Source organism: Aythya marila, assembly GCF_965140915.1.
Source record: "Aythya marila genome assembly, chromosome: 8".
NCBI lineage: Eukaryota > Metazoa > Chordata > Aves > Anseriformes > Anatidae > Aythya > Aythya marila.
The window spans coordinates 26980082-27007117 of record NC_139049.1 but is presented as its reverse complement, the minus strand read 5'-3'; the positions used below and the strand labels follow the sequence as shown (position 1 = coordinate 27007117).

The 27036-nt window shown below is 40.7% G+C and overlaps 1 protein-coding gene across 2 annotated transcripts in view; it reads left to right on the top strand.

Annotated features, from left to right (window-relative positions):
* The window catches only part of LRP8 (LDL receptor related protein 8), a 166236-nt gene that overhangs the window by 104620 nt on the left and 34580 nt on the right, over positions 1-27036 (top strand). For both annotated transcript variants that reach the window (XM_082766474.1, XM_082766473.1), the window contains exon 4: positions 22183-22311. In XM_082766474.1, the coding sequence (XP_082622600.1) occupies positions 22183-22311 (129 nt within the window). The remainder of the gene's footprint in view (positions 1-22182; positions 22312-27036) is intronic.

The window sequence follows — 27036 nt, the reverse complement described above, 5'->3', positions numbered from 1 at the left end:
CAAAGATTGCTTGGCTTCTGTTCAATCTATAATGTCCAGGGTCTTTTCTGCTATCTATACAATTTTTTTATTTTTTTTTTTTAGCAGCATTTTCTTCAAGCCACTGTATGCGGCTGGAAGCAGTAGCTATAAGGATATCCCATAGGATTTCTCAGCTGATGGAATCTACAGGGCTTCTCCTTCGGGGTTTTGGTGCAAGTTGAAGAGTGACCAATTTCTAGCATGGGCTGATTTTGGAGAAGGTGGTTATTTGGGCTTTTGGTTTGAAATGGGTTATTACAAAGAAGAAGCTGTTTACATTTCTTCATCTTTTCTGTGAGCTAGTTCCTTACCCTAAATATGGTCTTACCATCCATAGGTTTGTCCAAGTGAATTATTCATGTAAGAGCAAGTATCACCACTAACCTCACTGTTCTGCCATCTGTCAGTTTTTTCAGTGCTATTATCTGGCTGCAGAATTTATTTTGTCTCATTTAATTTATATTAAGGCTTCAAAAAAAAAAAGTGTCCATTTTCTGTGAGCTGATCTATTCATGTACATATTGTGGGCTGGATCTCTTTCTGAAGTCATCATTAGAAAATAATGATGGGAGAAATTGGAGAAAAAAAATGATCATTTTATTTTGGTTTCGTTTGTTTTTGTATGGAAACAGGATGAGCCCCTAAGTCAGGGGAAGCAAAACCATGAGAACTCAGCAATTAATGCTATCCGCAGAGGGCAGAAGGGACAAAATTCACAGTTGAGGAGGTTGCATCGAATGAGACTGGGGGAGGGAGGAGGAGGAGGAATTTAATATTGAAGAGAGGAAGGTTATTTTGAGATGCATGAGAAATGAAACGAAATGGGATGGTGGGTGAGACGTAGAACAAAGAAATGCCATTTAGCTGTGCAGTGCCACAGCTGCTGGTGGGGAACGGGAAGGGTTAGTACATTGGCATGTCACATTCCAGCCATGTCTTCCTTGAGAAAGCCCTGTTAGATCCAGCAGCTGCTGAATCTCAGTTTAACATGAGCCATTGCTGCTTCTCCCTGCCTACAGGAGGGAAAACCTACAGTGGGTGCAACACTGCCATCGTTGGAAGGTGCGCTGAAGTGATAATGGATTTCATCTCTGCCGTGCCAGCTTGTTAGTATGCAAGGAGCTCCCCGCAAAGCATTAAAAGGGATAGCAGAATATCTGGATAGTGGGAGTGGAGTTAGTGCCTCTCAGCCAGGTGCCCGGGGCTCCCACGTTACCTCCCCAGCAGCTGATTTGAGATACACAAAACGTTCTGACCTCAGAGCAGGTTGAATGCCTGAGGATCTTCTAATTGTTTGCTGCCAGGTTCTGCAGCAGCGTGCCTCTGCCGGCTGCAAGGAGATCTCTGGTAGGCCACAGGACTGTCCCATTGGACAGCCAGCCATGCTGGGGCTCTGGTGTATTTTCATTACTGTCACTAGAAGCAACCCAGTGGGACTCAGTGACCACCCTAGGGCAGCGGTGCAGCCCCTGCTGTGCTGCACAGGCTTTGCTTATGCATAGGAAAAGATTCCTTGCTCTTTCCCTATCCAGTTTTGTGAAGCCGAGGCAGGGGGAAGGGAAATCACTCTTCTTACTGAGCTAAGAGACCTCTATCAAAATGGATGTTATCCACCTAATACTGTTCCAACCCAGGTATTGAATCGTTCTGTTTTCTTACAGGGGAAAAAAATAAATTTGCCTCTGATGTTGATTATTTAACTTAAAAAAAATCTCTGGAGAAAAACAAAAACAAATGCTAACAAACAGTAACAGCACTGATGGGAACACAAATTAAAGGGAAAGAGCAAGTGAAAATCTGAGCTGGCAAACTCTTGCCTTAGGACATTGTATATATAATGAGATCAAGGAATGCAGGCAGCATAAACTCACCACTTCTTATTTCTTTATCAGATATGTGACATTCTCCTAGCTAGGAGCAGAAATTATTTTACAGAATGGTACAGGAGGATGTGAGGAGGGAGAAAAAGAAAAGGGGAGACCTGAATTCAGATTGCATGTAATAAGGAATGGTTTAGTAGGGCAAGTTTAATAAGCAGCAGTCTTGGAAATAGATTTTTAATGGAAATGGAATATAAAATCAAACCCCGAGTGTTGGTTTGAAATACAGTACCAGTTCGTGCAGTCCTTTTTGTTTTGAAGTACATGTCACAAGTCATGCTGGGAGATGTATCCAAACTTGACAGTTTTATTTTTAATGGGTATTTTCCAGGATCCTAAGCGCTTTGTGTGCTGCTGCTCTGTATGCTGATCTCTTGTAGTGGTGATCAGCGTGTAATGGTCCTCGTTTTCTATTAAGTTGCATGAAAGCAAAATTCTGCAGTTGCTATCACAGATGATATTGCTCACCTCGAAATGTGCACTCCTCTTCTAGCTCCCCATTTACCCCAAAATTATGTCCATATTGTTCATCTTTGATCTAGATCTCCTGAATGTCTGGCTGAGTTTAGTTGCATTACCTTGCATTTCTGGAAAGTAACTTAATCAACTCTTCCATGCCCTTGGAGTATTTATTTATCTGAAGAAGGATGGATGGGTCAACAACTTCAAACAGAGAAATGAAAAAATAATTAAAAAAAAACAAAACACACACACACACACAAACAAACTAGGTCAAATCATTCAGGCGCAGCCAGATACCAAGTTTTAGGACCTGGGGCAGAAATACGAAGGGTTTTTTTTTTCCAACATGAAGAGCAGATCTTTGTACACATTGTGATATGATGGTGGGGAATTGCAAATGCAGTGGAGTGCATAAATTAAAGATTATTCTGTTGGATGAACTTGGTACAGATCATTCAGGAAATTAAAGTAAGGTTAATGTCAAGCGTACAGGTGTTCATTTTTACAGTACTCCAGCTACGCTAACTGGCTGTTGCCAGCATAAAATACAGCAGCTTCGATGGACTGGTCTCTGTTCCCCTGCGATGTGGTGGGCCCTTGGGAGCACTGCTGAGTTACAGCAGCTGAGGACCACGTCCCAGGTTTCAGCCACCTCTGTAAAACGAACACAGCATAAGGTACAGAATATGGGAACACTTCTAGAGCTACAGGATCCTCCTGGTGATGAGGTGGTAGTCTGGTTTTCCAGATGCCCAGACTGAGGTTGTAGGGCTTGTGATGAAAGCTTTGGTTTGTCAAAGTGGTCAAATTTATCAAAATAAATAATATCCAAATCAAATGAAAGCTCCCCATGGTCATCTTTTCATGAAGTTATAGAAAAGCTAGAAGAGACCTCTGGGGTCACGTAGTCCAGCCCCCTCTTCAAAATGTGTCCCTGTCCTCATGTTTGGCCACCTTTATTAATGACAAAATCCTTAGATTTCCCCAGAATTTGCTTTGTTGCAGCATGTGTCACTTTGCATGTCCAAGAACAGTCTGATTTCATCTTCTGTAGTCCCTTCCTATTTCACAACTGAAGGCAGCAACAAAACCTTCCTTTAGCTTCCTCTTCTGATGGCCAAACAAATGCAGTTCTCAGCCTCTGCTTGTGTGTAGTCTCTCGTTGTCTTCTTGGAAAATTGGAAGTAGCACAATTCTATAACTAGGGTACAGATCCTGCATTGTTCACTAATCTCTGTGAAAGCTTTATCGCATCCAACACATAATTTAAAAAATATTTTACATCTTTTGTAGGCTACTTAACTTCTGGGTCTATTTAGAAGGTTTCAGACTTAAAAGTTGGCTTCTGTGGTTGGGTTTAACAATACTCTAGAGATGGACAAGACTTGTTAGAAGACCAGTGGTTCCCTGCAGATTGTGTCTTACAGTCTAGTGCAGATTTTTAAAAGTCCTTTTTATCCTAAGTGCATGTAACTCTTCAAATTTTCATAGAAGTGCCTTCACTCCTGCTTTAATCATCTTATCTCAGCCAATGTATGCTTCCTTCACAAGTGCCTCTAGTTACTTGATCATCATAGCTGCTTTCAATGCTGCCTCCAAGTGGGTCCTTGTTGAGCACCCCAAACTGATCTCAATATCCCAAAGAACACAAAACTGTAGGGACTAATCTTTGACAAGGTGAGGAACCAAATCCAGCTTTTCCTGCCTCCCGTTCCTTTTATTAGAGCATGAAATTATCCTGTTACATCAAAGAAAATTCAGCAAACCTGGCTGTTGATCCCCAGTAGTGGGATAACTTTACATGTGGTTCTTAGGCAGTGAGTTCCATCACCTTTCTGACGATTACATGGCTTTGGTGGGCTCAACATTTACTTGCCTAGAGATGTAAATTAATTTACAGTATGTAATGATTGTGCTCCAATTCTACCAGTGCTAAAAAGTTTGAAGTAATCCCATTAAAAACAAAACATATTCTTCCTTTAAGAATATGTTAGAGCTTATATCTCAGAGGTGGCCTTTTCAGAGGGTCCAGACCAATATGAAAAACAATAGAAAATACCTGTTAAATCTTTTCTGATGTTTTTTGTCCCTTTCTTAAGCAATGTTACCTTGCGAGAAAGTCACTTTTTCATGTGGCATTGCAAGCTTTGGCATTTGCAGGGTTGATGTACTTCAGATTGACTCTGAGCTTTCATTAGCTGACTATTATGAAGATTTAAATGCTGGCATTTAAATATTTTTCCTATTGGTCTAATGTGTTCTTGCAGTTCATAAACAGAAAGGGTCATAAAAGGGTTTGATGCTGCCTTTTTATGGCTATAATTAATCTTGCATTTATTTCAATAGGAGAGAAGAGCAGGAAAGTGAAAGGTGAGCATGTAAAGCCCTCTATGTGTAATTGTTTAACAGCCCGTGTATGTTGAAGTAGTAGAAACTGAAGAGATTTTGAGAAATACTCAGACAGGTTTTCATTGCCCAGTGCTTTCATTTTTTCCATTCTCTTCCTGCTTGCTTTCTGAAATTCAGATTACCCGTTTTTTATATTTTTATATATATATATATATATATTATTTTTAGTTATATATTTTTTTTAATCTGGAAAAAAAACATGGTTGACTTACTAACTATGGCTAATGTGGAAAAAAATATTCTGGGAATCAGAAGCAAGTCATAATTTGAGAACTGAAATACTTTGCTAACTGAATGAAGCAGTCTTGTGCTGTAGGGGCACAGAAAGCAAACCTTTTCCCCTTTCTTAAGTGGGTGAATTATGGTGTGAAGAAAATACTTTAAGAAGTGAAAACGAAATGACATTGTCTAACATTTTTCACATTTAAATAGCTTGTGGTTTAATCCTATAATGGATTTATTGTACATTGAAGCTGTGTTTCCTAATTCTACCACTTAATAGACAGTTTTCCTATCTTTGTCTGTTTATAGAGTTGTAGGATCATGTTTACATTCAGGACAAGCTCCCACTGAAATCATCTGCAGTTTTAATAAGGGTCTCGTGATGCTCTATCCCGCTTCCTTAAGGATTAGGATCATGATTAAGACTTGTTTAATATGCAGCCTTTGCATGCTTTGGTAGATAATTTATGTAACTTGAACCTTGCACTGGAGATTTTCAGTTCTCTGAAATGCTTTCAGGGATATTGTGCTTGAGGTTGAGGCATGGTCACTGCCAGCACTGCCTGCACGTGTGAGGGCCGTGTGGCCTTCCCCCTGTGCGTTATATTTGTGGGGTGCAGCAGGTGTCCGTAGCTGCTGAGAGCCTTCATCAGGGCTTTGCTGTAGCAAGAGCTTCTAGCTTCCTGTCTAGGGACACTATTCAGTGGCTGTTTGCAGAGTGACAAATTCCAGCTCACCCTTTCTGTCTTGGATTTTAACATATTGAACCATGTTAAGCATCCTTTGTATTAAAATACTAGAAGCCATAGCTCAGTAACTTTGTTAGAGCCCGCAGGCTTACATGTTCTCATATGAACGCACTAATGCCAGTTATTGCACCATTTTTCAGGCTTGTACTGCTCACTAGTCATCTTACCACATCATTTGAGTTCCTACATGTTCTACAAGACTTCGGTTCTACAGTTCTGAATTCTGTTTTATGATAGAGCTTGTAAATACTAGTCATTGTAGCATGAACATAACCGTGCTTCTCCCTTTTTTGTAAGGTGAGAAGCATGTCTAGCATCTTTGACAGCAATTTAATTTCTAGTCATAGTCTGTGCAGTAAAACAAAATCATGTAAAACTATACACATGTATTTAGAAGTGCACATACACATAAAATAATGGTATGCCATTCAAGCATTTCAGCAGGTAGGTTGGCACTGTATGGAATGTGAATGGGAAATGGTAATCTCAGTACTGAATTCTGCTAGAATTTATATGTTTCTGCTTCAGTTCCTGCATCTAGGTATGTTGCAAGACTCAAACTTGGAGCTGAGTTGTGTGAACCAGCGGGGCTATTTGTAATGAAGGGAAGGTATAGATGGTAAGGGAGCGCCTTTTTTTTTCTCAGCCACAGGTCTACACACCACTATTCTTGTGCAACAGGCTGAACAAATTCAATTAAAATGCCATCTAAGCTGTCTGTTCCACTCTGAAAAAGAACACAGGTGGGGGTTTCTTTGTGTGTGTAGAAAAGATGAAATGTTCCCTCTGAGATGAGAAACACAATTATTTTAATAGCAGCGGGGCCTTAGCAGAATTTCTTTCTATTTGCACATACAGAGGTATTTAAGAGCAAGGACATCTTAGACATCGTTAAGTATACATTTGTCTACTGAACCCTTATTCTGCCCTGAGTTCTGCATGTTTTATTGGTCCCTTTGAGCAGGCATTCATTTCTCGGTATCTTCACCACCTCAGAAGAGTTGTCACCTTAGTGTGGAAAAGCAGCATCGTCAGTTGGTATGAGCTTGGGTCCTGATCTTGATGAAGCAATTGTCTCTGTGTGGCCGTGCAGCTGATACCAGCACTGCTGCAGAATGATTTCCTTTCAGCTGCTGTGGATGCTGGAGGTAGTGTAACGCAGTGTGACACCGTGTGCCTTCACAGCATGAATTTTTGAAAAGTCCTGGGTGCTGTTTGTATGCTCTGTCCTTTGACAGAGCAGAGAGGAGATGCTGTAACAGCAGATATGAGGTGAAATCCCAGTGTTGTGGCACACGTAGGGAATCTTTTCATTTTGAAGTGAGTAAGGTATGGATTTCAGGTAGCAGGAAAAAGCGTTTTATGATGAATTCTGGCAGTTTCCTGGAAACCTGTATGTTTTTTTCTTTCTACAGTTTTTATCACTCATCTTGGCAGGTTTAATTATGTTTGCTCATCTGGGGACCTTTTGTGGCTTTAGTTTCCCTATTGATAAGAAGCACTTGTGCAGCCGTAATCTCTTTTACGATGGATATGGTCTCAATGCTGCTTGGCTCCTTTATCCTTTGTATAATTTTGTCCCCCTAGTGTTCTGTGGGGCTTTTTTCTCCCTGTTTTGATTAGAATTGGAGTAATCTCTGTGAACCAGAGAAAGAAAATGAGCCTGGGCAGAGGGAAAATGAAAGAGCAGCTGCTGATACAGAGGCTCAGAGAGCCCCCTGGCTTTATGCTGGACTCTTAGCCACAGTTGAGAGACTTCTGAAGAAATGTGTTTTCATCGCTGTTTGTAACCAGCGGGCTCTCAGTGGAGCCCAGCACACAGTCTGGGAGCATTCCTTCCTCCTCACGCTCACAATCACTTCATGGTTAGCCTGAGGAAGAAAGGGGAAGGACCCACATGCACTCACACATGAGTTCCCAAGTCTCATTTGTGCTGTTGAGTTTCTAGAGAAGTGGCACAGCCTCTGCTGGGCCAGATCGTCTGTAATACTGGGCCGTATGTGGCTGCCCAGGGCTGGCATATATGTGTATATATATATATATGTGTGTGTGTGTGTGTGTATATATATATATATATGTATATAAAAAACGCCAGCTGGGGATTCCTCCTGATGCCTCTGACCTCTCTGACCATGTGTTTAATGATACTCTAGCTTCTCAGAGCAGGGACTGAAAATCTGCTTATCAGTTACCTGTAAGTGCAACCAGTAGTGTTTCACTTTTACAAGCATTTGATTGCTGGCATGTTGAGAAATGGCACGCTAATCAGACAAGTTGCTACAGCTGGAAATGATTAGTAGGAAATCAAGATAAAATGCTATTGGTAAAATTTTCTAACCTTCCAGATTTATCAGAGTACACCAAGCTTTCATACAGTTTATGTAAAAAAGACAAAAAAAACAACTTGTAATAATGGATTTAATTAAATTAATCTGTGAGGAAAGAATAACGTGGGCTTTGGAAGAAGCAATTCAAATCTCTCACTAGTCAGATACAATGTTTTGTTTTTTTACAAAGGAAAACATGTCTAAGTTTCTAGTAGGGCTTTTGATTATTTTAATCAATGGTTTCTCCCCAGCTTGCACAATATGTTCATTTATAAGAAACAGCACTGCTGTGGGAGATCACAATAGAACAATCTATGGGTGGGTTTTTTGCATAATTAAAGTTCCATTTTGTTTCCTTAATTACCTAACTGCTTATCTGATACAAAACTCACTGAAACAGTTCCTGATCCATTATATTGAAGCCAGGCAGCAAACTAAACTGCGTTAAAGGGATTAAAGAAATGTTTTCAACTTTAAAAGCACGTTTTAAATCCTTTTTGCACTCAACTGCTCTATTCTGAGCCCTTTCTAAATTGTACTTTTATCTGATAACCAGCAAGCACTTTACAAACCGTGATTACACTCAGTGATTATTGCAGCACCAAGATGTGCGTGAGGTGCTTCAGAAAGCAGCTCACACATGGGTCTGTTAATAGTGTTCACTATTTCCTTTATAATTAAGTAATTGCATTTGCTCCTGAGCTTTACTGAAGCCAGTGGGGTTCTGCACAGACCCGTGCAGCTGCTTTCTCGCACAGAGAGCTTACACCATGGGGAAGTTACTCCCGTGTGGGGTTTTAGAGTGGATTTGTATTAGAGCAGACACAAGTAAAGCAAGAAGACTAATGAAATGGAGGGAGAGCAGAAGGAGTAGAACAAAGATGAGGGTAATAGGGTCGAAGGGTTCTTCATCTGAGGCCAGGAATAGCTTGATCATTACACTTACACATAGATGTGTAATTCTCTTAACGAGATTATTGTAGATTTGGCAAACGAAGCCTTCGAGGGTGATTTGAGGAAGAGGATGAGCAAGAAGTAGGAGAAGATGCAAGGTGCGGAGGGCATAGCAAGCAGCAGCTGAGGTAGGAGGGTGAAAGGAAGGGAGAAACACAACTCTGGTGCCAACGGCAGAGTATGGCTCTTCTGCTTTACACCTACAAAATAGGGGTATTGGTACATGTTTCTCAGGGGGCTTGCATGACATTGCTGAGATGCAAGGGGACTGCAGGTGAGTGAAGTCATTCAAAGTGTCACCATCCACAAAGACAGAGTGCTGTGATTTTGTCCAAACCGCTCACATCGGTGCCACCATATCTTACTAGGTGGTTAGAGTTAAGTCTGCTGATTATGCTGCTCTTTGATAGACACAAGTTAATAGTAGGGCTATGAATTGTGGTTGGATTTTACCATTGGGATTAAAAGCTCTTAATTTAGGTACTCTTCTTGGTCTAATTTCTTGACAGATTTATTATTAACTCAGTAGAATTTGACAACATAAGGACATTTAAAATTTTACATTTCTCTTTCGCTATCCCTTACATATTTTTTTCCATAATTCTTTAATGAACTATTTTCTTAATTTACCATTTTCTACGGGGTGAAGGAAAGGAGTACACACTAGGCTTTCAGAAGTGCACAAGGAAATATCTGTACAGGTTCTGGGCCAAGATTTCTGGAAAAGATTATCAATTTTTAAATCCACCTTTTATGAAAGCTTAAAAGTAGGCAGTTTCTTCTGAGCTGAGTACCCTAAATTAATGGCTTCTGGAAAGCCATTTCTTTTGCAGACTTCTGTAGTGCTACTGGGAAGGGAGGCATCTGGCCCTGTCCATGCTTTAATATCATGTGTACATGCATCAGTAGTTTAGTAAGGGCGGTGAGGTGCACAGGCTCTGACAAGAATTGAGCTTCAGCAACTTCTTCAAATCCAGCAGTGTGAGAGTTTAAAAAAAAAAAAAGTTTTGAATCTGTGTAGCCTTGAGGCACAGAGCATCCTTTCCATATGTGCTCTCAGATTTTGCATCTTGCTGTTCTAATCCATGCTGTGGATGATCTTCATTGTCCTGGAGTTTAAAGGTCACTGCTGCTACTTCCAGCTGCCGTTGGATTGTCGGGATGGATATTTGGGTTGTCTACAGGTTAGCCCATCATTCTGGAATAGCAGTGTGACGTTGTCCCAGTACTGGTTGCACTCCTTTCTTTACTGCATTGTGAGCTATTTCTTGCTACTTTTCATGAGCCAGTAATCTCGGCTGTGGCATTTTCAGGAGAAATGTTTGTGTGTCAGAATTCTGAGGAAAAAGCAGAATTGTGATTGTTGTTCCTTTTCCTTACTTCATTGCCAAATTTTGCTCGTATAAACAACACACCTTGTTTTATTTGAAATGCATATTTATCCTTTTAAAGGATACTTGTAATGAAAAATAGAAAAAGTAACTGATCGGAACAGTACTTACTGGTGGTTTCATATTGCTGGTGGCCTGAATTCTAGCCCCAGTTCTGAGGGCTAATGTGCAAGATTCTGTTTTATGTAGTAGTGGCCACTGTGTTGTGTTTATGTCTACCAACTTTTATGCACACATGTCTAAGTTCTGTGTTACAATTTCCTTCCATAGACCAGTGAGCAAGGACTTTCCATGTGTGTAATTTTGTTTATGAGATGGGAGCCCTTTATATTTCCATAATCCGTTATAAAACATTTGTCATTTTTAAATGCTGTCTTCAGGAGAAAGCATTTAGACTGCATTTAGTAACATAAATCAAAGTACTTTTCTCTTTACACGTATTATAAGAAGCTGTGAGGAGTTATTTGTGGTGATTTCTAAATACCGGGGAGGTGACCACTATGAAAATATTTGAGGTAGCTTGAAGCTATAAAATAATGTTTAGAAAAGGCTAAAGTAAATCTAAAAAATAAGGATAAAAGGAAGCAATCCTTCTTATATGTAATAAATAGAGATCTCTAACACTGTGCACAACAAATATAAAAATAATCATAAAGGGATTCAGGTTCCTGGGAGAAGTGTACGCAATGATTTTGGAAAATCAGGAACTTCACGATTGTGGGATAAGTTCTTTCTTTTTCATAGCCTAACAACGTTTCTGCACATTCCTCCTTTTCACTTGGATTTTTTCATTTATCTCCTATGTTCCTGGCTTGGAAGAAGTGTTTTCTTCCAAAGAGTGTAAAACAGCTTCCAGTGGAAGCTGTTGTGTAACATATGTCCCAGAAGGAATGAATACATCCCTGTCTGCTCATCAAATATTATGAGAAGTAGGGCTGATGTTTCTGGCTTCCAAGACACATTTTCTCTCCTACTGAGCCAAAGAGAAAGTGTTGATAGTTCAAACCCGCACATGTGCAGACTTTCTCCGTGCTGTAATTGCCCAATTTCCCAGAGATCCTTCGAGATCAAACAGACTGGATGGAGATGAAGGAGAGGTTTGAGAAGGAGAAAAAGGAATATCAGTAGCATGCAGCTCTTCAGTGTGACGATGTGATGCACAATTACAGCAGCCATGGGTGACACACAAAGTATGGGTGCACAAATCTGTCTCTTAAAAATCACGTGCTAGGCCTGGAGCTCTTGCACGTGGCATGGTATATACATCCGCAGAGTAAAACCATGCTATGAACTGGGCATATTCACTACTGAGGCTGGGCAGAGCAAGTCTTGTTCTGTTAATTTAATGTCACCAAGAGCACTTTGTATCCTCATTGTGAATATGCTCTCGAAATTTGCACGTGATTTTCCATATATCCTGGTTTATTAAATATCCTGGTTTATGAACAATAAACACTGCTTCGAAACAGTGCTGGAATCACGGTGCTGGGACGACTTCTAGGCTGGTCTTACTTTTCTGTGTGGCCTCAGTGTTATCTTCACTGCAGTAACTGATGTCAAGAGACTGATGCAGTCAGGTAATATGCTTGAATGTCGATTTGAGCACACTTCCCAAGGCACAGTCAGTCAGAATATTGGGGTTATTGCAAACAGTAAGAAATAGGTACTGGATTTTGCTGATTTCCCATGTCTACTCTTGGGTTGTTGTTGCTGTTTTGTTTTGTTGTTTTTCCCCCCAACAGGATGAAAAATTCTTTAGGTTTCCAGAAAGTTTTCATATTTCTGGTTACATTTTAGGAGCATGTAAGAGATTTTTCCTGTACATTTTGGAGGGTGTACAGATTCAGCTCAGCCTTTGTTATTAACTCCAGCCTGGGATCATCAGAAGTGTGTGTTGTACCAGGCTTAGGCTGTAACTGTGACACGGATCAAAATATCTGCCAAGCTGTCCTTTCCCTCTCATAAAAGCAGATTAGCAGCCTGGCATCTGTTTTCTTCAGGGAAGGTGGCACAGATGCCCGTGCTGCAGAGGAGCTGACTCACGGCGGTATAGCTGACCTTTCTGCACGGTGCAGGCTGATGAGTGGAAGGAGCACACGGGCTTGCCTGTCATCCTGTACCCCCAATGCTAGCAGGCAGGGACAGAGGCTTCTTGTTCTTGTTGTTAATGTGATGCTGGGCTTTGGGGCTTCCAGCAAAGCTCTTAGGCTGTTAGATCCTCTCCCCATGAGTTCTGCTTGTCTTCTCTCCTGCAGTTGGCAGGTGGGAAACCTACATAAAGACAGCTCTGTCTCGTTGTTCGAGGAGGTTCTGGAAAGGTTAGGCACTGCGAGTGCAGTAAGCTGTTTAAAGTTCTGACATCAGACTCCCTCAAGTCTTAAGTGGCTGGAAAGGAAATTATATCTGACCTGCATAGGAAATGAGGTGTGCTGTCAACTTGAAATGCATAAAAATTACTTATTTTAGACCAAATGCAATCTTCCTACATACAGATGACAGAATCTTGTCTCAAAGTTCTGTTCTTCCACTTTTAAATATGCTAGGTTAGAAAGAAAGTCTTCCAGCAGAAAAGGTTAAAATGCCAAATAACCAACCCTTTAAGACCCCGTATCCTATACTACATTTCTGTGAGCTTTTACCCTCCTTGGTATGTGGGTCAGATTCTTGCAAGTAAGGAGAATCCAATCTCGCAGGCTTAACAAAAAGTTTCATGAGCTAGACTTTGTTTGTTTAGTGTATAAGCCTTGTTTCCATAGAAAAACAGCATAAGAAAAAATATCAAAAGTTGAAATTATTACCATCTAGGTACGAGGGGTATTCAGATAAGAAAAGACATTGAATAAGGAAACCTGGAAGTATGCATGAAAAGTTTATGGTCAGGTACGTTAAGGATTATGAGGAATTCTTAACCGTATGAAAAGCAAATTTGTTACCACCAATGGTTCACTTGTCCAGAAATCTTTATCAATTGCAGTCTTTAAATCAAAATAGATACCTGTCTTAACCAGATCATCTACCTGTCGGTGTAGAAATGACAAACTTTTGCTGGGTGTTTGGCTGGTTTTAATGGTCTCATAGCTTTTAAACATGGGAATTTGTCTCAGCTGGTGTGGACAGACTTCAGCGACGCTGCACAATTTATGCATCAAGACATTTGGCCCAGATGCTGCAGGCTGCAGTAAGCTCTCCCACCGGCAGTTAGTCCATCTGGGAACTCTCTGGGCATCCAGATCACTGGGAAGGATTTTTCAGGGCAAAAATAGCCTCCTTCATTTAAGGGAAAATAGTTTGTTCATGGGTAGGGGAGAGCCACCCTCCTTCCTCCTCCCCAACCACATCATTCGTAGATCACCAGAGGCAGTCAAAAGATGCTGTGACGGGACCCTCAGTCAGCCAGAGCTTGTATGTGGCACTGCCTAGATCTGTCCTTGTGTTTAACATCTTTAAAAAAGTCCAAAAAGGATGTAAGACAGAAGATCAGCTTTAGTTAACATAAAAATTGGTGTCAATAACAAAAGAGGAGAAAAAGTGCATCAGAATGTACATTTTTAAAAGTATTAATAAACTGTGGATTTTCTGCCCACCGTGTCTATCCAGGACAGTTTCAGGCAACTGATTTCTGAGCTGTAGCTAACTCTGCATCCCTAAGAAGGTGTTTTGGTGTTTTCTGTTGTTGTTTGCTTTTTGTTTTTCAGCAGGCTGAGAGCTGGCTTCTCACTCCTGTCCCTCCCCACAGCCTGCTGCAGCAGTGCTGCTTGCAGACCCCACGCTCTCTGCTAGTCCAGCCCTGTACTCTGAACAGTTCTTTCTCTTAAGTGTGCATAATAACTCTGAAAGACAGGAAGCATCTCTGTCTACTTACAAGTGAGTCTACCAAATTAGCCACTTAAAAAAAAAAAAAAAAAAAACATATATAAATATATATATAAATCTTAAAGTTCATGAGGGAGAGATTATGGACAAGCAGGACCAATGGAATGGAAACCACAAAAAAACTCTGAGAAGAAACATTTCACATGGATGAAAGATGTAACTGGTGAGGTTTTTCACAGTGTGTCAGCTTCCTGCCTGATAGGCAGATTGATGGCAGTGTTCTCATGGACTTAACTCCTGCTTGATGAAGAGCAATTATCTAATATGTAATGATACTTCTGTGCACCTTTAATCAGCACAAAATATCCCCAGAGATGGAAAGAAACTGCTGTAGGTAGGGGAAGGTGTTTTCTGCCATCAGCAGGTTTTGCAGGTTGTGCCTTAACAGGCTCTCTGCCTGTCAGGATTGGGCCCACCAGAACAGGGAAGCAGACAGGCATGGTAAAAGCAGGCTCCCCTGTCTGAGCAAACTCTGGCTCGTTTTCCTCTGATCAAACGTTCTTGGTGAAAGGTGCAGCTTGGATTCTTTAAAGCATCTCATTATAGGTTATATTTAGAAGTGGGAAGAATATATTATTAATTATAAGGATGCTCTAGAGCAGAGAAGCTGTTTAATCCATGCCCTTGATGAGCAGAAGACTTGCTGTACTGAAGGAAGGTTACACAATTAACAGTTTATTCATTAGGAGTTCATCAGATACCAAACTATCCTTATCTTTACTACCCTAAATATCTGACATATATACTAATCGTTATTGCTTAAGTGATAAGAGCAAGAGACGGACACTGCCACAGGAAGGTGTACATAATACAGTTCATGTATATATTATCTGCCAGATTACATAGATTATTTTACATTTTCGTTTTCAGACTAAGTACTCTCCTGCTTCAGTCAGTGGGGTTTGTTGGGAAGAACTGGGAATGTAAGCTTTTGCCACATAATTCTTGGTATATGTGTTGCTAAATGGGTGCACACAATACATAGCTGCTTACTGTGAGGATCATTGGAGCTTTTTTCATATTTTTTTGTTCCCATTACACTCCTTTTATAAAGCTAGCTGGCCAGCGGGTTCATTCCAGCATCGTTGTGCATGCTCACATTCAGCACTTTCAAATCCACAGTCTGTGCTGTTCAGCATTTCTCCAACTTAAGGGATTTTTAGAAGTACTTTCAAGACATTCTAATACAATTTGTTCCTGTCTTCAATTTAAGATAAATATCTAGTACCTGATTTTTGTTAACGGTTTGACATATTCTGATGGACTGTTATTTAAATTGTGCTTACAAGCCTGGTTTAGAGTTGAGCATTACTTGGGTTCAGAAGAGAGGAAGGCAAGAGCTTAAATGTGCCAGAATGTGTGTGGAATAAGCCTTCTTCTGGAATTTGCTTCTGGCTTTGCTGTAATAGGACCGGAGCACTTTGGTATGTATATTATGGGGAATTCTAGAAATTAATATATGGGAAGAAAAATATATCAGTGATTATCAGTAGTTTTTTAGCATTCAGCTTCTCAGCCTTCTTAGCTCCTGGAGCTGTGCTCAACAACTTGTCTAAAAAATGGAGCAGTGACCAAGGTGTTGCAGGTAGGCTTAGTGCTAGTTTCTCTTTAACAGTCCAGGATCACAGTGCCACAGAGTTGGAGGGAGGTTAGAAAACTCCTTATCATTTGTATCAGTAAACCAAAAATGGTCAAATAACATTTGATTCAATAAAAAGTAAATGCATCTCTTGTCTAAAATTATCTGTACAGAAATGGTTCCAAGATGCTTTCAGACTCTGCTGAGTTACAAAACGCACAGGGAAGTATGATTGATTTATTGTGTGCTGCAATCTGGATGATTTTGTCACTGAATCTTTAGTGAGGAAGGTTGATGTTAATAAAGCTGCAGTGTATTTAAACCTAAAGCCTACAAATAAAGAAGTATTGCTATGGATGGGGAGAATATAGGTATTGACAATGTTTCTGTAGAGAACATCTCTTCCCACAGTCTCTTCTAGGTCAAGTCACGAGGGATAGGCTTCACAAATCAAGGCTTCAGAGTTGGGTCTGGTGTGCCCATGGGACACCCAGGTAACAGAAATTAGGTTGTGCTGCTTCTACCCACAGCTGACACTGACACTGCCACCTGAATAGATGACAAAAGACTTGCAGTAAGTCACACGTTGCTGGAGGAAGGCTAAGGCAGTTGTTCCCCAGCTGCTCACCTTTGGCCCAGAGAGCTGTATTCAGCAGCTAAATGCATCGATTTGTCAGCTGTGGGGCTGCGTGAGAAAGTTTGAAAGTTGTTCAAAAATCTGTTTGCCCACCAGGCTTTGGAATCTCTGATCTAGGGCAGTGAACAAGTTTTCCTTTCAAAAGTTGCATTTCTCAGGGTTAATTAGCTGACTTCCATTCATGCCTAGCTTGTGCTGCCTTAACCTCCTGACTCTCATTTCTTCCTTGACGCTCTTCTTTCTTCCCATAGCATGTCTGTGTTTGAACTTCACTGATTCCCAGCTACGTTGCTACCGGTCTGTGTGCTAGGTCAGCTGTTACCTTTGAGTATTTTATTCTCCTACGGCTTTCCTGAATCAGAATTGCCTTGAAAGCATCATGCATCACTAATCATGGGGGAACACAGTGGATCACGATAAATTTTAAAGGCTGTCTACATCCAGGCTCAAGTTTTCTAAGTAGACATCCCTGGACAGGTTTAAAAACAAACCATGAGTGTGCCAAGATAGCTTTGAACTTTGGTAAAGAAACCTTCATGAGCCATGCAGATGACTTTAGTCCCAGGACTTGAAACTTGCTTATTTGTTACTATAAAACCCGATGTCATTTGTCTTTTCAGCCCACTGTACAAATGTCTCACCTCATTAGTCTATGCATAAATAAATTGTTTTATAACCTATTAAAACTATTCTCAGGGCACTACCCTTGAGAATAACTTTCTTCCTTGAGGTTGTTTGCAGCATTTATGTGAAACATGCTTGTCCTGTAAAAGCCACCTCGCTTTTATTTTGGCAGTCAATCTGTTTCAGCAATTAGGATTAATCCTGGGATTTTGAATTCTTGATTATTTCACTCTGATCTGAGAGATGATAATCGGAGCAAGGTACACGCTATCTATTCTAAACATGCTGAACCCTTTGTACACTAAGCCTATTTTATCCCTCCCATCTCTAGGTAGGGCAGGAGTCGTGTGATTGTTGAAGACTCCTAACCCATGCTGTTGTAAGGGCTGTACTACGCAGTGCAAAGGAATTAAATCCATTTCTCTGGGAACTTCTGAACAGAAATTACTGTCAAACAAATTAGACCACAGAATCTAACTTTTTATCAGGTGATTCAACTGTTAAGGCCATTTATAATATGATTTCGTGACCCTTCTATTTGCGTTTTCTTGCTAGTCTTTCCTAATTTGTCTTTTGAGTTGCTCATAGTAATTTATATTATGCAGTCACAATGTGCTTTGTGCACCAGTGCCAAAGAAATTCCCGAGACACATCCGTCACAGATGTTGCTGCCCCCATGCAGGCCCTTCTCACTGTAAACCGGGATCTTGTTTGATATGGTTTGGTTTGGGTTTGGAGGGGATAAGAGAGAATAACTAAATATAACACATATGTTTATATAACACTCTTTAGCAGAAAATCTGATGTCTTGTAGGGTTAAGTGAAGTAAACGAAGGAAACAGCAACCTGTTCTGGGCTAGAGGGAAGGTGTGGGCAAATGCAGTAGAAAGCTCTTTTCCTAGCTTCCACATTAAGATGGAAGAAAAGGCAAGGGAAAGAAAATACCACTGCAGACTAAATGCACGTACCTTCAGCTGTGATAGTAATTTAATTCACAAGATGGATTCTGAAATGTTTATTATGCATCCCAAAAACTTCACTGGGGATGTATCAGATGCAAGTCAGTAATGAGTGTAGACTGGAATATACATTCATATATATGTATGTATGTGTATATATATATATTACACAATATACATGCAAACTTGTGACTGAAATTTTTTTGTTGTTTGAACTGTAAATCTGCAGGAATTGGGATCTCTGAGTATTGAATTTACCAAAACTCCCTTCCTCTCTTCTGAACAGTTGTTCATTTAACAGTTATGCTTGTCTTGTGTGAGAAAATGGAGGTACTAGTTCTGTACACAGGCACATATGAACATATATTTTGTTCTTGGTATATCTCTGAGACAGGAATGCCAGCTATGACAAAAGAAGATTTAAGGACAGTATTCAAGGAGGGAAGTTCTTGTTGAAAAAAAAAAAAAAATCTTTTAACAAAGAACAACCAAACCATTCTTGAAGGTGATGGGGAGTTAGGCAGGAATTTTAAGGTCCACAGTAAGTGTAGCAGTGGAAGTTGTGAAGGAACAACTCATTGGCTTGTCCAGGATGAATTAAACCACTTTAGTATAGTATTTTCTCTGTTGCAAAATTAAGTTTTAGCGCTTTTTTTAATTATTTTTATTTTTATTTCTGAAGAACCTTGGAAAATTTAAGGAGGCAGTCTGGAAAGGATGGGAAGTTATTTCAGTAGAGGTAGAGAAACTCTTCAGACCTGTAAAACGATGTATTTCCACAAAGGGGGTTCTGTTCAGTCTGTTGATGAAAAGTCTTGTGGGTTTCCCACCAGTAGAAGCTGTTTAATTACATTTTGTGTATGCTCTTAGAGTACCTGTTTGGTGAGAACCTGACAAATGGTCTTCTGAAAGTAAATCAATTCTGTTTTCTTGGGCTTTCTTGAATATACATGATGTCCGGAGCCTGAAAAGCACAGCAGTGGCACAAGAGGAAGCAAACAGTGGGGCGCCAGTTAGGCTCTGTGGTTCTGTGAAAGACTTTGTAGCCTCATGTAAAGAAAAAGAAGAATGTGCCATTGGCGGTAGTGAGTAAATGGAACCTTCTTGTCTTCTTTGCTCTTGTCTCCTTATAAATAAACCATTGTTGTCCATCCTTGGCATTTGCAGTTCATTGTGATAAATTGGTGTTGATGTGTCTGACATTTCAACCAAGTTGTTTAATGGTGCTTTTCTGAAAAGGCAGACCTTGCTATAACTCGAATTAGTCCAGTCAATATCCAGGGTAAGACCATTCACTCTCACGTACAGCACTAACCCTTTCCTTTCTCTGTGGGTGAAGAAAGGAGGAAGTAAATATTTTGGTCACGTAAGCCCAAAAGGTCTGCATTTGCGTTAGCGGCATGTACAACAGAAATATAAGTCTGGGTTGCAGCTACTAAAAGCCTGTTACATAGCACAAGCAATGACATTGAGTCCACTTGCACTTCTGCAGTGTCTCTAGGTGAAAATAACAACCTTGCTGAAATAATGCAGGTTTTCCTCAGAATTTAGCTTTGAGTTTTACGTAGGATCCTCCCTCTGTTATCTGCTAGTGCTTTCTCAACAGAGTTACTATGAGCATGAAGAAGATGGTCGTACTTGTCAACACAATTCCTTTCCATGACTGTAGTCTGAACAAGAAGAGCTAGAACAGTTTTTTGAAGTGGAGACCAATAACCTGATTAAAAAATGCTGTCATGACTTTTTTGGTGTCCCATTTCTCCCGGTGTGCTAGTCAAATATAAACCTCGCTCTCAAATGCACTACACAAATGCAGTGAAGAGACAAACTTTTGAAGTGCAAACCCATGGCAATTCATTTGGAACGACAAATCTGGGAAAGAAAGTTACTTTTATCTCAGATTTTCCCCACAGCCAGGCCTTGTGCCACTCTCACTCCCCAGGCCTCTTGTGCTGCCTCACAGACGTGCAGCCTGTGGCCCTCCCTCTCCCTTTCCCCTCAGTTGCTGTCCTCTCCTCAGAGCTCCCCTCAGCGGTGCCGCCATTAGCCGTGAGGTGAGGTGAGGCCTCCGCCGCCTTCCTTCCCTGGCAACCACAAGGCCTGACCTGCTGGCGTGCTGTCTTTGATCATCACCTGGCTCTGTGTGAAGGTCAAAAAGTTGTATTGACTTGGCTGTATATTTTTATTTCTCCAAGTGGCATTCATCAGACTTGTAAGTGCCCATGCGAGTGCTGGGTATCAGCAGCAGAAGCGGTATGCTTGGGGTGGGAGCCCTTTGTGCTTGAGGGGCTGTGGGCCAAACAGACTGATTTTAGCTCCCGTTTCTCTTGTTTGAGGTGGCTGCTGCTTACCAACAAGCTGCCACAGAGTTTGTTTTTCCTTCTCTTTCCATGAGTTATTTGGATGTGTTAAAGAAGGGAGGTGGGCCCCGGCATGCAGCTCTGGGGATGGTGTCCAGAACAGCCCTGTCTTGATGAGGCAAAGTCAGCTTCTTGAAGGGTGAGGACAAGCCTCTGGTTTTACACCATTTTGTGCAATTCACGAGTGACCTGGTTTTCAGAAGTGCTGTCTGACTTCTGTGGAAGGACACAAGTGTTTGGCACCTCCGAGTGGTCTTGCAGTCATGCTTAGAGGGGAGAGCAGGGCTGAGGGGAAAGCATGGGACGTGGTGGCACAGCTGTCCCGGCCCGTGGCAGCACACGGCTCCGAGCTGGCAGAGGTGTTGATCCCAGTGCCTTGTTGCTGGAGAGCCTTTCCTGTGTCAGGTGATTTTTATTACTGGCCTGCCAGTAAAATAATAATTAAAAAGCCTAAGTAGGATTCCCCAACCCCACTCCCTGCCTTTAGATTATGAAATGTTCCTAAATGTTATTTAGGTCTGTAGTGAGCAAATTTCAACAAAAATGCTTTCTCGCCCCAGGGTTATAAAACTTCATTACATCTTCTATTAACTGTTTGTCTGTGGCAGGACCTAATTTTTCCTGATGTATTGGTTGCCCACAGCTTCTAGAAACTGCTTGTAAAAGTGCTTCAAGGTGATGAGAAGATGGAGAAATCCTGGGATTAAATGACATTGCTTTCTAAGTGGCTGATTGATGCTTTGGGGCTGTAAGAGAGCCCTCTAAGGCCTTCTTCTGCAGGTGGAAATGGAGAGGTATAATTTTCATCCTCTCTTGCTCAGTACTTGGGAAGCAGACTTTGCATAAATTTCTTTACCAGGGCAGAGTAAGGTGAAAGATTTTTTTAGTTTTTATTTCAGAATTGAGGTTCCTCCCTTTTCAGAAGACCTGCAGCCATACATAGCATTATCCTCATTAATACCAATGGAAATGCCATTTGAAAATGTGTAACTTTTTGAACAGATGAATTGGTCTGTTTAGTAAGCAAATCCTGTCCAACTGGGTGGTGGTTCCAGAATACTAAACAATTGTTGAAACAGTGGAACATTACACATTTGAGCAGCCTTGTCACAATAAATGTAGATATGTTGCTCTTTACACAAGTATGAAAAAAAAGAGGAATTTTTGCAATGCAAAATAGTTTTGCAAGGAGACCTGATTCAAGAGGCAGCAGCACATTGTGGAGAGCAAAGCCTCAGCATAAAGCTGAACACTTCCAGGCCATGCACAGACTGAGATGGTAAGGAGAAAGTAGGAATGGACAACCAGGCTACAAGAGCATGTAAAGAACAGTGGGGCCTATGCATGGTTTATTGCAACACCAGGTCACTGAGATGGCCAGAAACAAGAGCCTGTCTGCAACGAAATGCTAGTTGTATGTGAATCTAAGTTCTGTTCCACTTCCCTCAATTCCTTTGAGTTTAAAGTTAAGGGATTATGGGGTTCTTGATATAAACAATGTCTTTTTTTCTTTTCTTTTTTTGTATGTAAAAGTATTGTGGTCTCTCTTGGGGAACATGTACAGGAGATCTAAGCAGCCATACCTCAAAATCACAGTTGACTTGAGATTTCATGACAAGTTTTCTCAGAACTAAGCCATACAAAATCAACATAACTTTAAAAAAGTGCAAACAATGTTAGCAATATCTAGGCATATGTTAAACTTGTGGTTTTTTCTTTCTTTATTTTTTTCTAGCTAAACAAGTATGCCCAGCTGAAAAAATTAGCTGTGGAGACTCAAGCAACAAATGTATCCCGTCGTCCTGGAGATGTGATGGGCAGAAGGACTGTGAAAGTGGCATTGATGAGGCTGGTTGCACTCCTGGTGAGTTGGAGTAATACATTAATACATATGCAACATCTCCCCTTAGGACTGTAAAAGTTCTAGAGTGGCTATTACAAATTACATGTAAAAGGATGACTTTTCCTGCCAACAAAATTCATTCATTCTACATTTGCAATGCTAAGTAGTGGATTTTAGAAAAAGTGAGGAAAGACAGATTCTCCGGTTGGAGCTGGCTGGAGAATGTGAACTCTAGTGAGAATTAACTATTCTTTTAATGCTCTAGTAGAATATAGTCAGTTTAGAATATGATTATAAGGGCTTAATACCAGGTGCTGTGCTAAAGATTTCAATAACAATGTTCAAACCTTGTTCTCAAATAGCTCAGCAGCTTACTGCCCCCTCTTTCCTCCTGCAGAATATATCCCTGTGGGCTAGGTTAGCTTCTGCTGGGATATAATGGATAGGCCTGGACGTTTCTTTATAAATAGCTTGTTGATTTCACTGGACATAGAGAGAATGATATACTGTTTACTGTAACAGTTGTAAATTCAGTCCCTAAATGGCCATTGCCTTTTATTAGCCCTTTTTTCTGCTGCATGAAAGAGCTCTTTAACAGTGTTTTCCTTCTGTGAAAACTCCTACACTGTGTAATCAAGTCATTTCTCAAACTGTCTTTTTGATAGACTAAACATATTTAGTTCTTTATGCTTCTTGTTGTCAAGTATTTTCTTTTGAATGAATGCTTGACTCATTTTTGTGCCTCCCTTTGATATCCCAAATGGTTTTCATGGTTTTCCAACTTTCTTTTTATACAGACCACTGGAACTTAGGGAATAGTCTTACCACTACTGTTCAGAAGTGAAATCACATTTCTATTATTGCTCTCATATAACTGTGTTATTAGAGTTATATGTTGTTATTAAATTATTTGTTGCTATTAAGTGCAAATGGTCCCAGGCTACTAAGAATTTGTCTCTTGTTCTGTGTGATTACCTTCAACCCTCTGACAGTGTTACAGTCATTTCAGGTGATATCAGAAATACTATGTTTACTTGCAGATTACTGGTGAAAGGGCTGAATGAGTGCATGTAAACACACACTGACGTTTCTTAATTTGAAAACTCAATTTTGGGGTCTGACACCTACCCAGTTCATAATCCACATTGCCTTTTCATTGAAGTTGTGTAACAAAGCTCAGTATGAAGGTTCAATGTGACTCACTAATTTGATGAAATACCGATTAGTGAGAAACTTTTCCAAAGCATCTCCATTCCATATTGCACTGACTCAGAGGTCCAGGGGTGATGATAACAGGCTGCTGTGTGTGGGATGAGCTCTGGGCTTGCTCTGAGTTTGTGCAGCATAGTTCCGGTTGGCTTGGCTTGCAAGGAAAAGAAATAGGTTGCCTTACATTGCCTCCTGTTTCATTTGGAAGTAAGTGCTTGTGCACAAACCATTCCTAATTTATTAATTATGATGATGTCGTAAGTTGGTAATGGGCCCTGGTCCTTTGTCCTTTAAGCTACTGATATTTTGGCAGTTTTAAAGTCTTTTTCAGCTTTCTGTATGAAACTCTTAGGGTTCTGTCTATGACGTATGCTTTTTTATTTTTTTCATTAAATTGGATTAAAGGCAAGTTCAGAAGAGAATTGTAAAAAAAAAATTATTCTTTTCCCACTATGAGTTAGTGAAGTTAAAACAACTTTACGCTGGTGGCTGCCTCGACTAATTTAATGCTGCTGCTCACATTAGCAGTTGTCGTCTCATGGAGTTTTTTATTTATAATAATACTTTATTAGAAATTGCTTGCTTTGAACTTTTTTTTTTAAGGCTCTGAGGTAACCCCCAAAATGAATTTAGATATGTTCTGAACGCCACATAATTTCAGCATGATGATGCTATTAATGGATTTAGAAATAGCTGAGTGTTTCCCTTCTCGATGTTTCAGCATCTCTAGCCTTGCTTATGTGCCATATTTTTAGTGCACATTTAGGTTCTTAAAATGGAAATTTAATCCAAGGACAAATTACCCTCTTCTGATGGTTGTTGGGTAACTCATGTGAAATGAATTACTGATTATCATCTAGCTCCTTCTGGTTGAGTGTCGTCCCCACATTGGTGCCACCTCAGTGGGTACAAATTGGCAGTCACTGCTGGGGAGTCGCTGCTGAGTCTGAATGTGGGATGGGCTCTTCTCCAGCCAGCAGTGAGGCAGAAGGGCACTGACAAATAAACGTTGAGCTTTCTGGGTGGGTGAAAACATCAGAGGCCTTCAGTCCTGAGATCTGTCAGCTCAGCACCTTTCAGAGGCATTAAATTAACTTTGAGAGGGAAACAGGAGATACTCTTGAATAGCTGGAGTGGGAGCATTTTTGATGAGGTTGCTTGTCAAATTAAGGTGTTTCCATCACGGATGAGAATAAATGAGTTAGCTGTTTAAACTCCAAGAGCTTGTGGAGGATTGATAGCTATCCTCCCTTTTGTCCAAATCTGATAAAACCTCACTAAGCCTATCTACTGATACTCTGTGAACATTCCCATTTCTTTTCCATATAGAATCCTTATTCTCTTATCTCAGTAGCAGACAAGATCACAATTCAAAAAAAAAAGGCTGTTCCTAGGTTCAGACCTCTTTTTTTTTTTTCTTTTCTCCTCTGCATTCACTTTTTTGTTTTCATTTTAAATGAAACTTCATCACTGGCTGTCAGCTGCAGCCCCTCAGCGCAGAGCACCATGTCGTAGCTAAGGCTGCAGCTCTCGTAGAGCTGACATACTTGTCCGCAGACAACACGTTTTTCAGGACAAATGTTTAGAAGGCAATTTATTTGTGCTCGTGGTAATTTCTGTGTTGAGAGTTTGCACATGCAATCTCCTTTAAGCTTTGTATTGGCCACATCTTTGGTGGATTATCTTGCATGAATGGAAAACAGACTGGTGTCCTACAGCCCTCTCCTTTTCTAGCGGTCACTGCTGAAGACCAGCTGTTTTGCCTGGCACCCTGTGTGATCTGAAGTGGATTTGTCACTGCAGGGCTTAGGATAACCTTTCTTCAAGAAAGGAAAGAACCTGCAGTCTTGTATGCTGTTCTTGCAGCACCTCCATTAGACAAGAGGTTCAGCTGCTTAGTTAGGAAGCTCTGGACATACCTGGGCACAGGTATGTTGTTCACCCACAAATAAGAAGGAAAAATTTCTCCCCAAACTTCCACCGAGGAAACAATGGAAACTGTGTTATTTAACCTGCAGTGGATAAAGCATCGGTAATTAGGCATCCAGATTTGTGTCTGCACAGGTTGTAATTGCACCAGGGATTAGCTGTGGGTAGTAATCCTCGCATGTAGTTAGCTAAGTGCCTGTCGGCCTAAGTAACTTACTTCCAGCAAGCTGAGCAGCAGGCTTTAAGTCCACTACTAATGTTCGGTGCACAAACAATTATTGAAAATGCAAATACCTACCTTTTTAAAAATCACAGAGTACATAAAACCAAAATAAACTCATTTTTTGGTTCTGTGGAGCAGAAGTAATCTGTGTCTTTACAATACTAAGTGTGTTGTAGTCTTAAGTCAGTTTGCTTTTCTAGTACTGATATCAGCAGTTTATAATGTAAGCACAGTCCTGAATTTGCTGGCCTGAAGGTACTGGCTTCCCCTTTCTCATTTCTGTGGTCAAGGCTGCCTGCTCCTGATGTACCTTAACTTTCTTCACAATAGATTGGATAAGTTTAGGAACACGTTTACTGAGTCTAAAAAGAGAAATTGAATGTGAGAGACTGTAATTAAAGCATCACAGCTCAGGGGCAGTCTGGATTTCAATAACTACTGCAGAACTTGTTAAATCTCTGCTGAGAGAGACAATGACCAGTGTTTTGTCAGCTGCTCAGGAATGCAGAGAATTTCAGCATGACTTTAAAAAAGGAAGTACTACCATCCCATCACAGCTGAAATGGGCATTTCATTCCTTCAATGGGCATGTCTATTGCTCCTCCTGAGTGGGCTGTGTAGGATGGTCAAGAGAGAGAGCAATGTACAGTTCCCAAGTCTTCTGATCGTGTTACCAGTTCTCTCCTGGACCAGTTTTTGCATCCAGTTAGAAATTGTGTCCTGCAGATAAGGAGCTGGAAGTGAATTCAATTTTCCCTTCTTTTGTAACAGATACAGTGAAAGGCTGTATTTGTTGGTGCTTTGGTAGGCTAATTTCCCATACCATAATTTATTCAGTTTAATTATAGCACGGAGATAAAGCACTGCATGGGAACTTGTGCACATAAGAAAGGACACACTTAGACCAGTCTCTTAACATTGGGCCAGGGTGAGAGCCAGGAATTCTGCAAGAATCTCACAACAGGGACAACCTTGTTACTGCGGGTATCTTCTGCTGTAACTGAAAATAACTGTATTTGTGTTATATGAGACAGCAAGGTCTTCTCAAACATATTCTTGTGTGTTTTTGCCTTTTTCCCTTTTCCATGTGTTTCCTTGTTCCCAAAAAGGCCTTTATGCAGACATGCACAGCATTTATGAAACCCATAAATCTCTGCTTATGTGGCACTGAGTTGTTTGCACTTGGAGGATGTTCTTTTAACCTGAGCATGCTTCAGTGACTCACAGGTCCCACATCTTTAGATCTAATAGCTGTGTACTTATATCTCACACCTATTTTTGCTGTGTACTTTGCAAGATCAATTTGCTTTCCTCTTTAAACTTGCTGGTCCCTGCAGGTGATGCTGGTCCCAGCTCCTCTACAGCTTTGTTAAATACACCTTTAA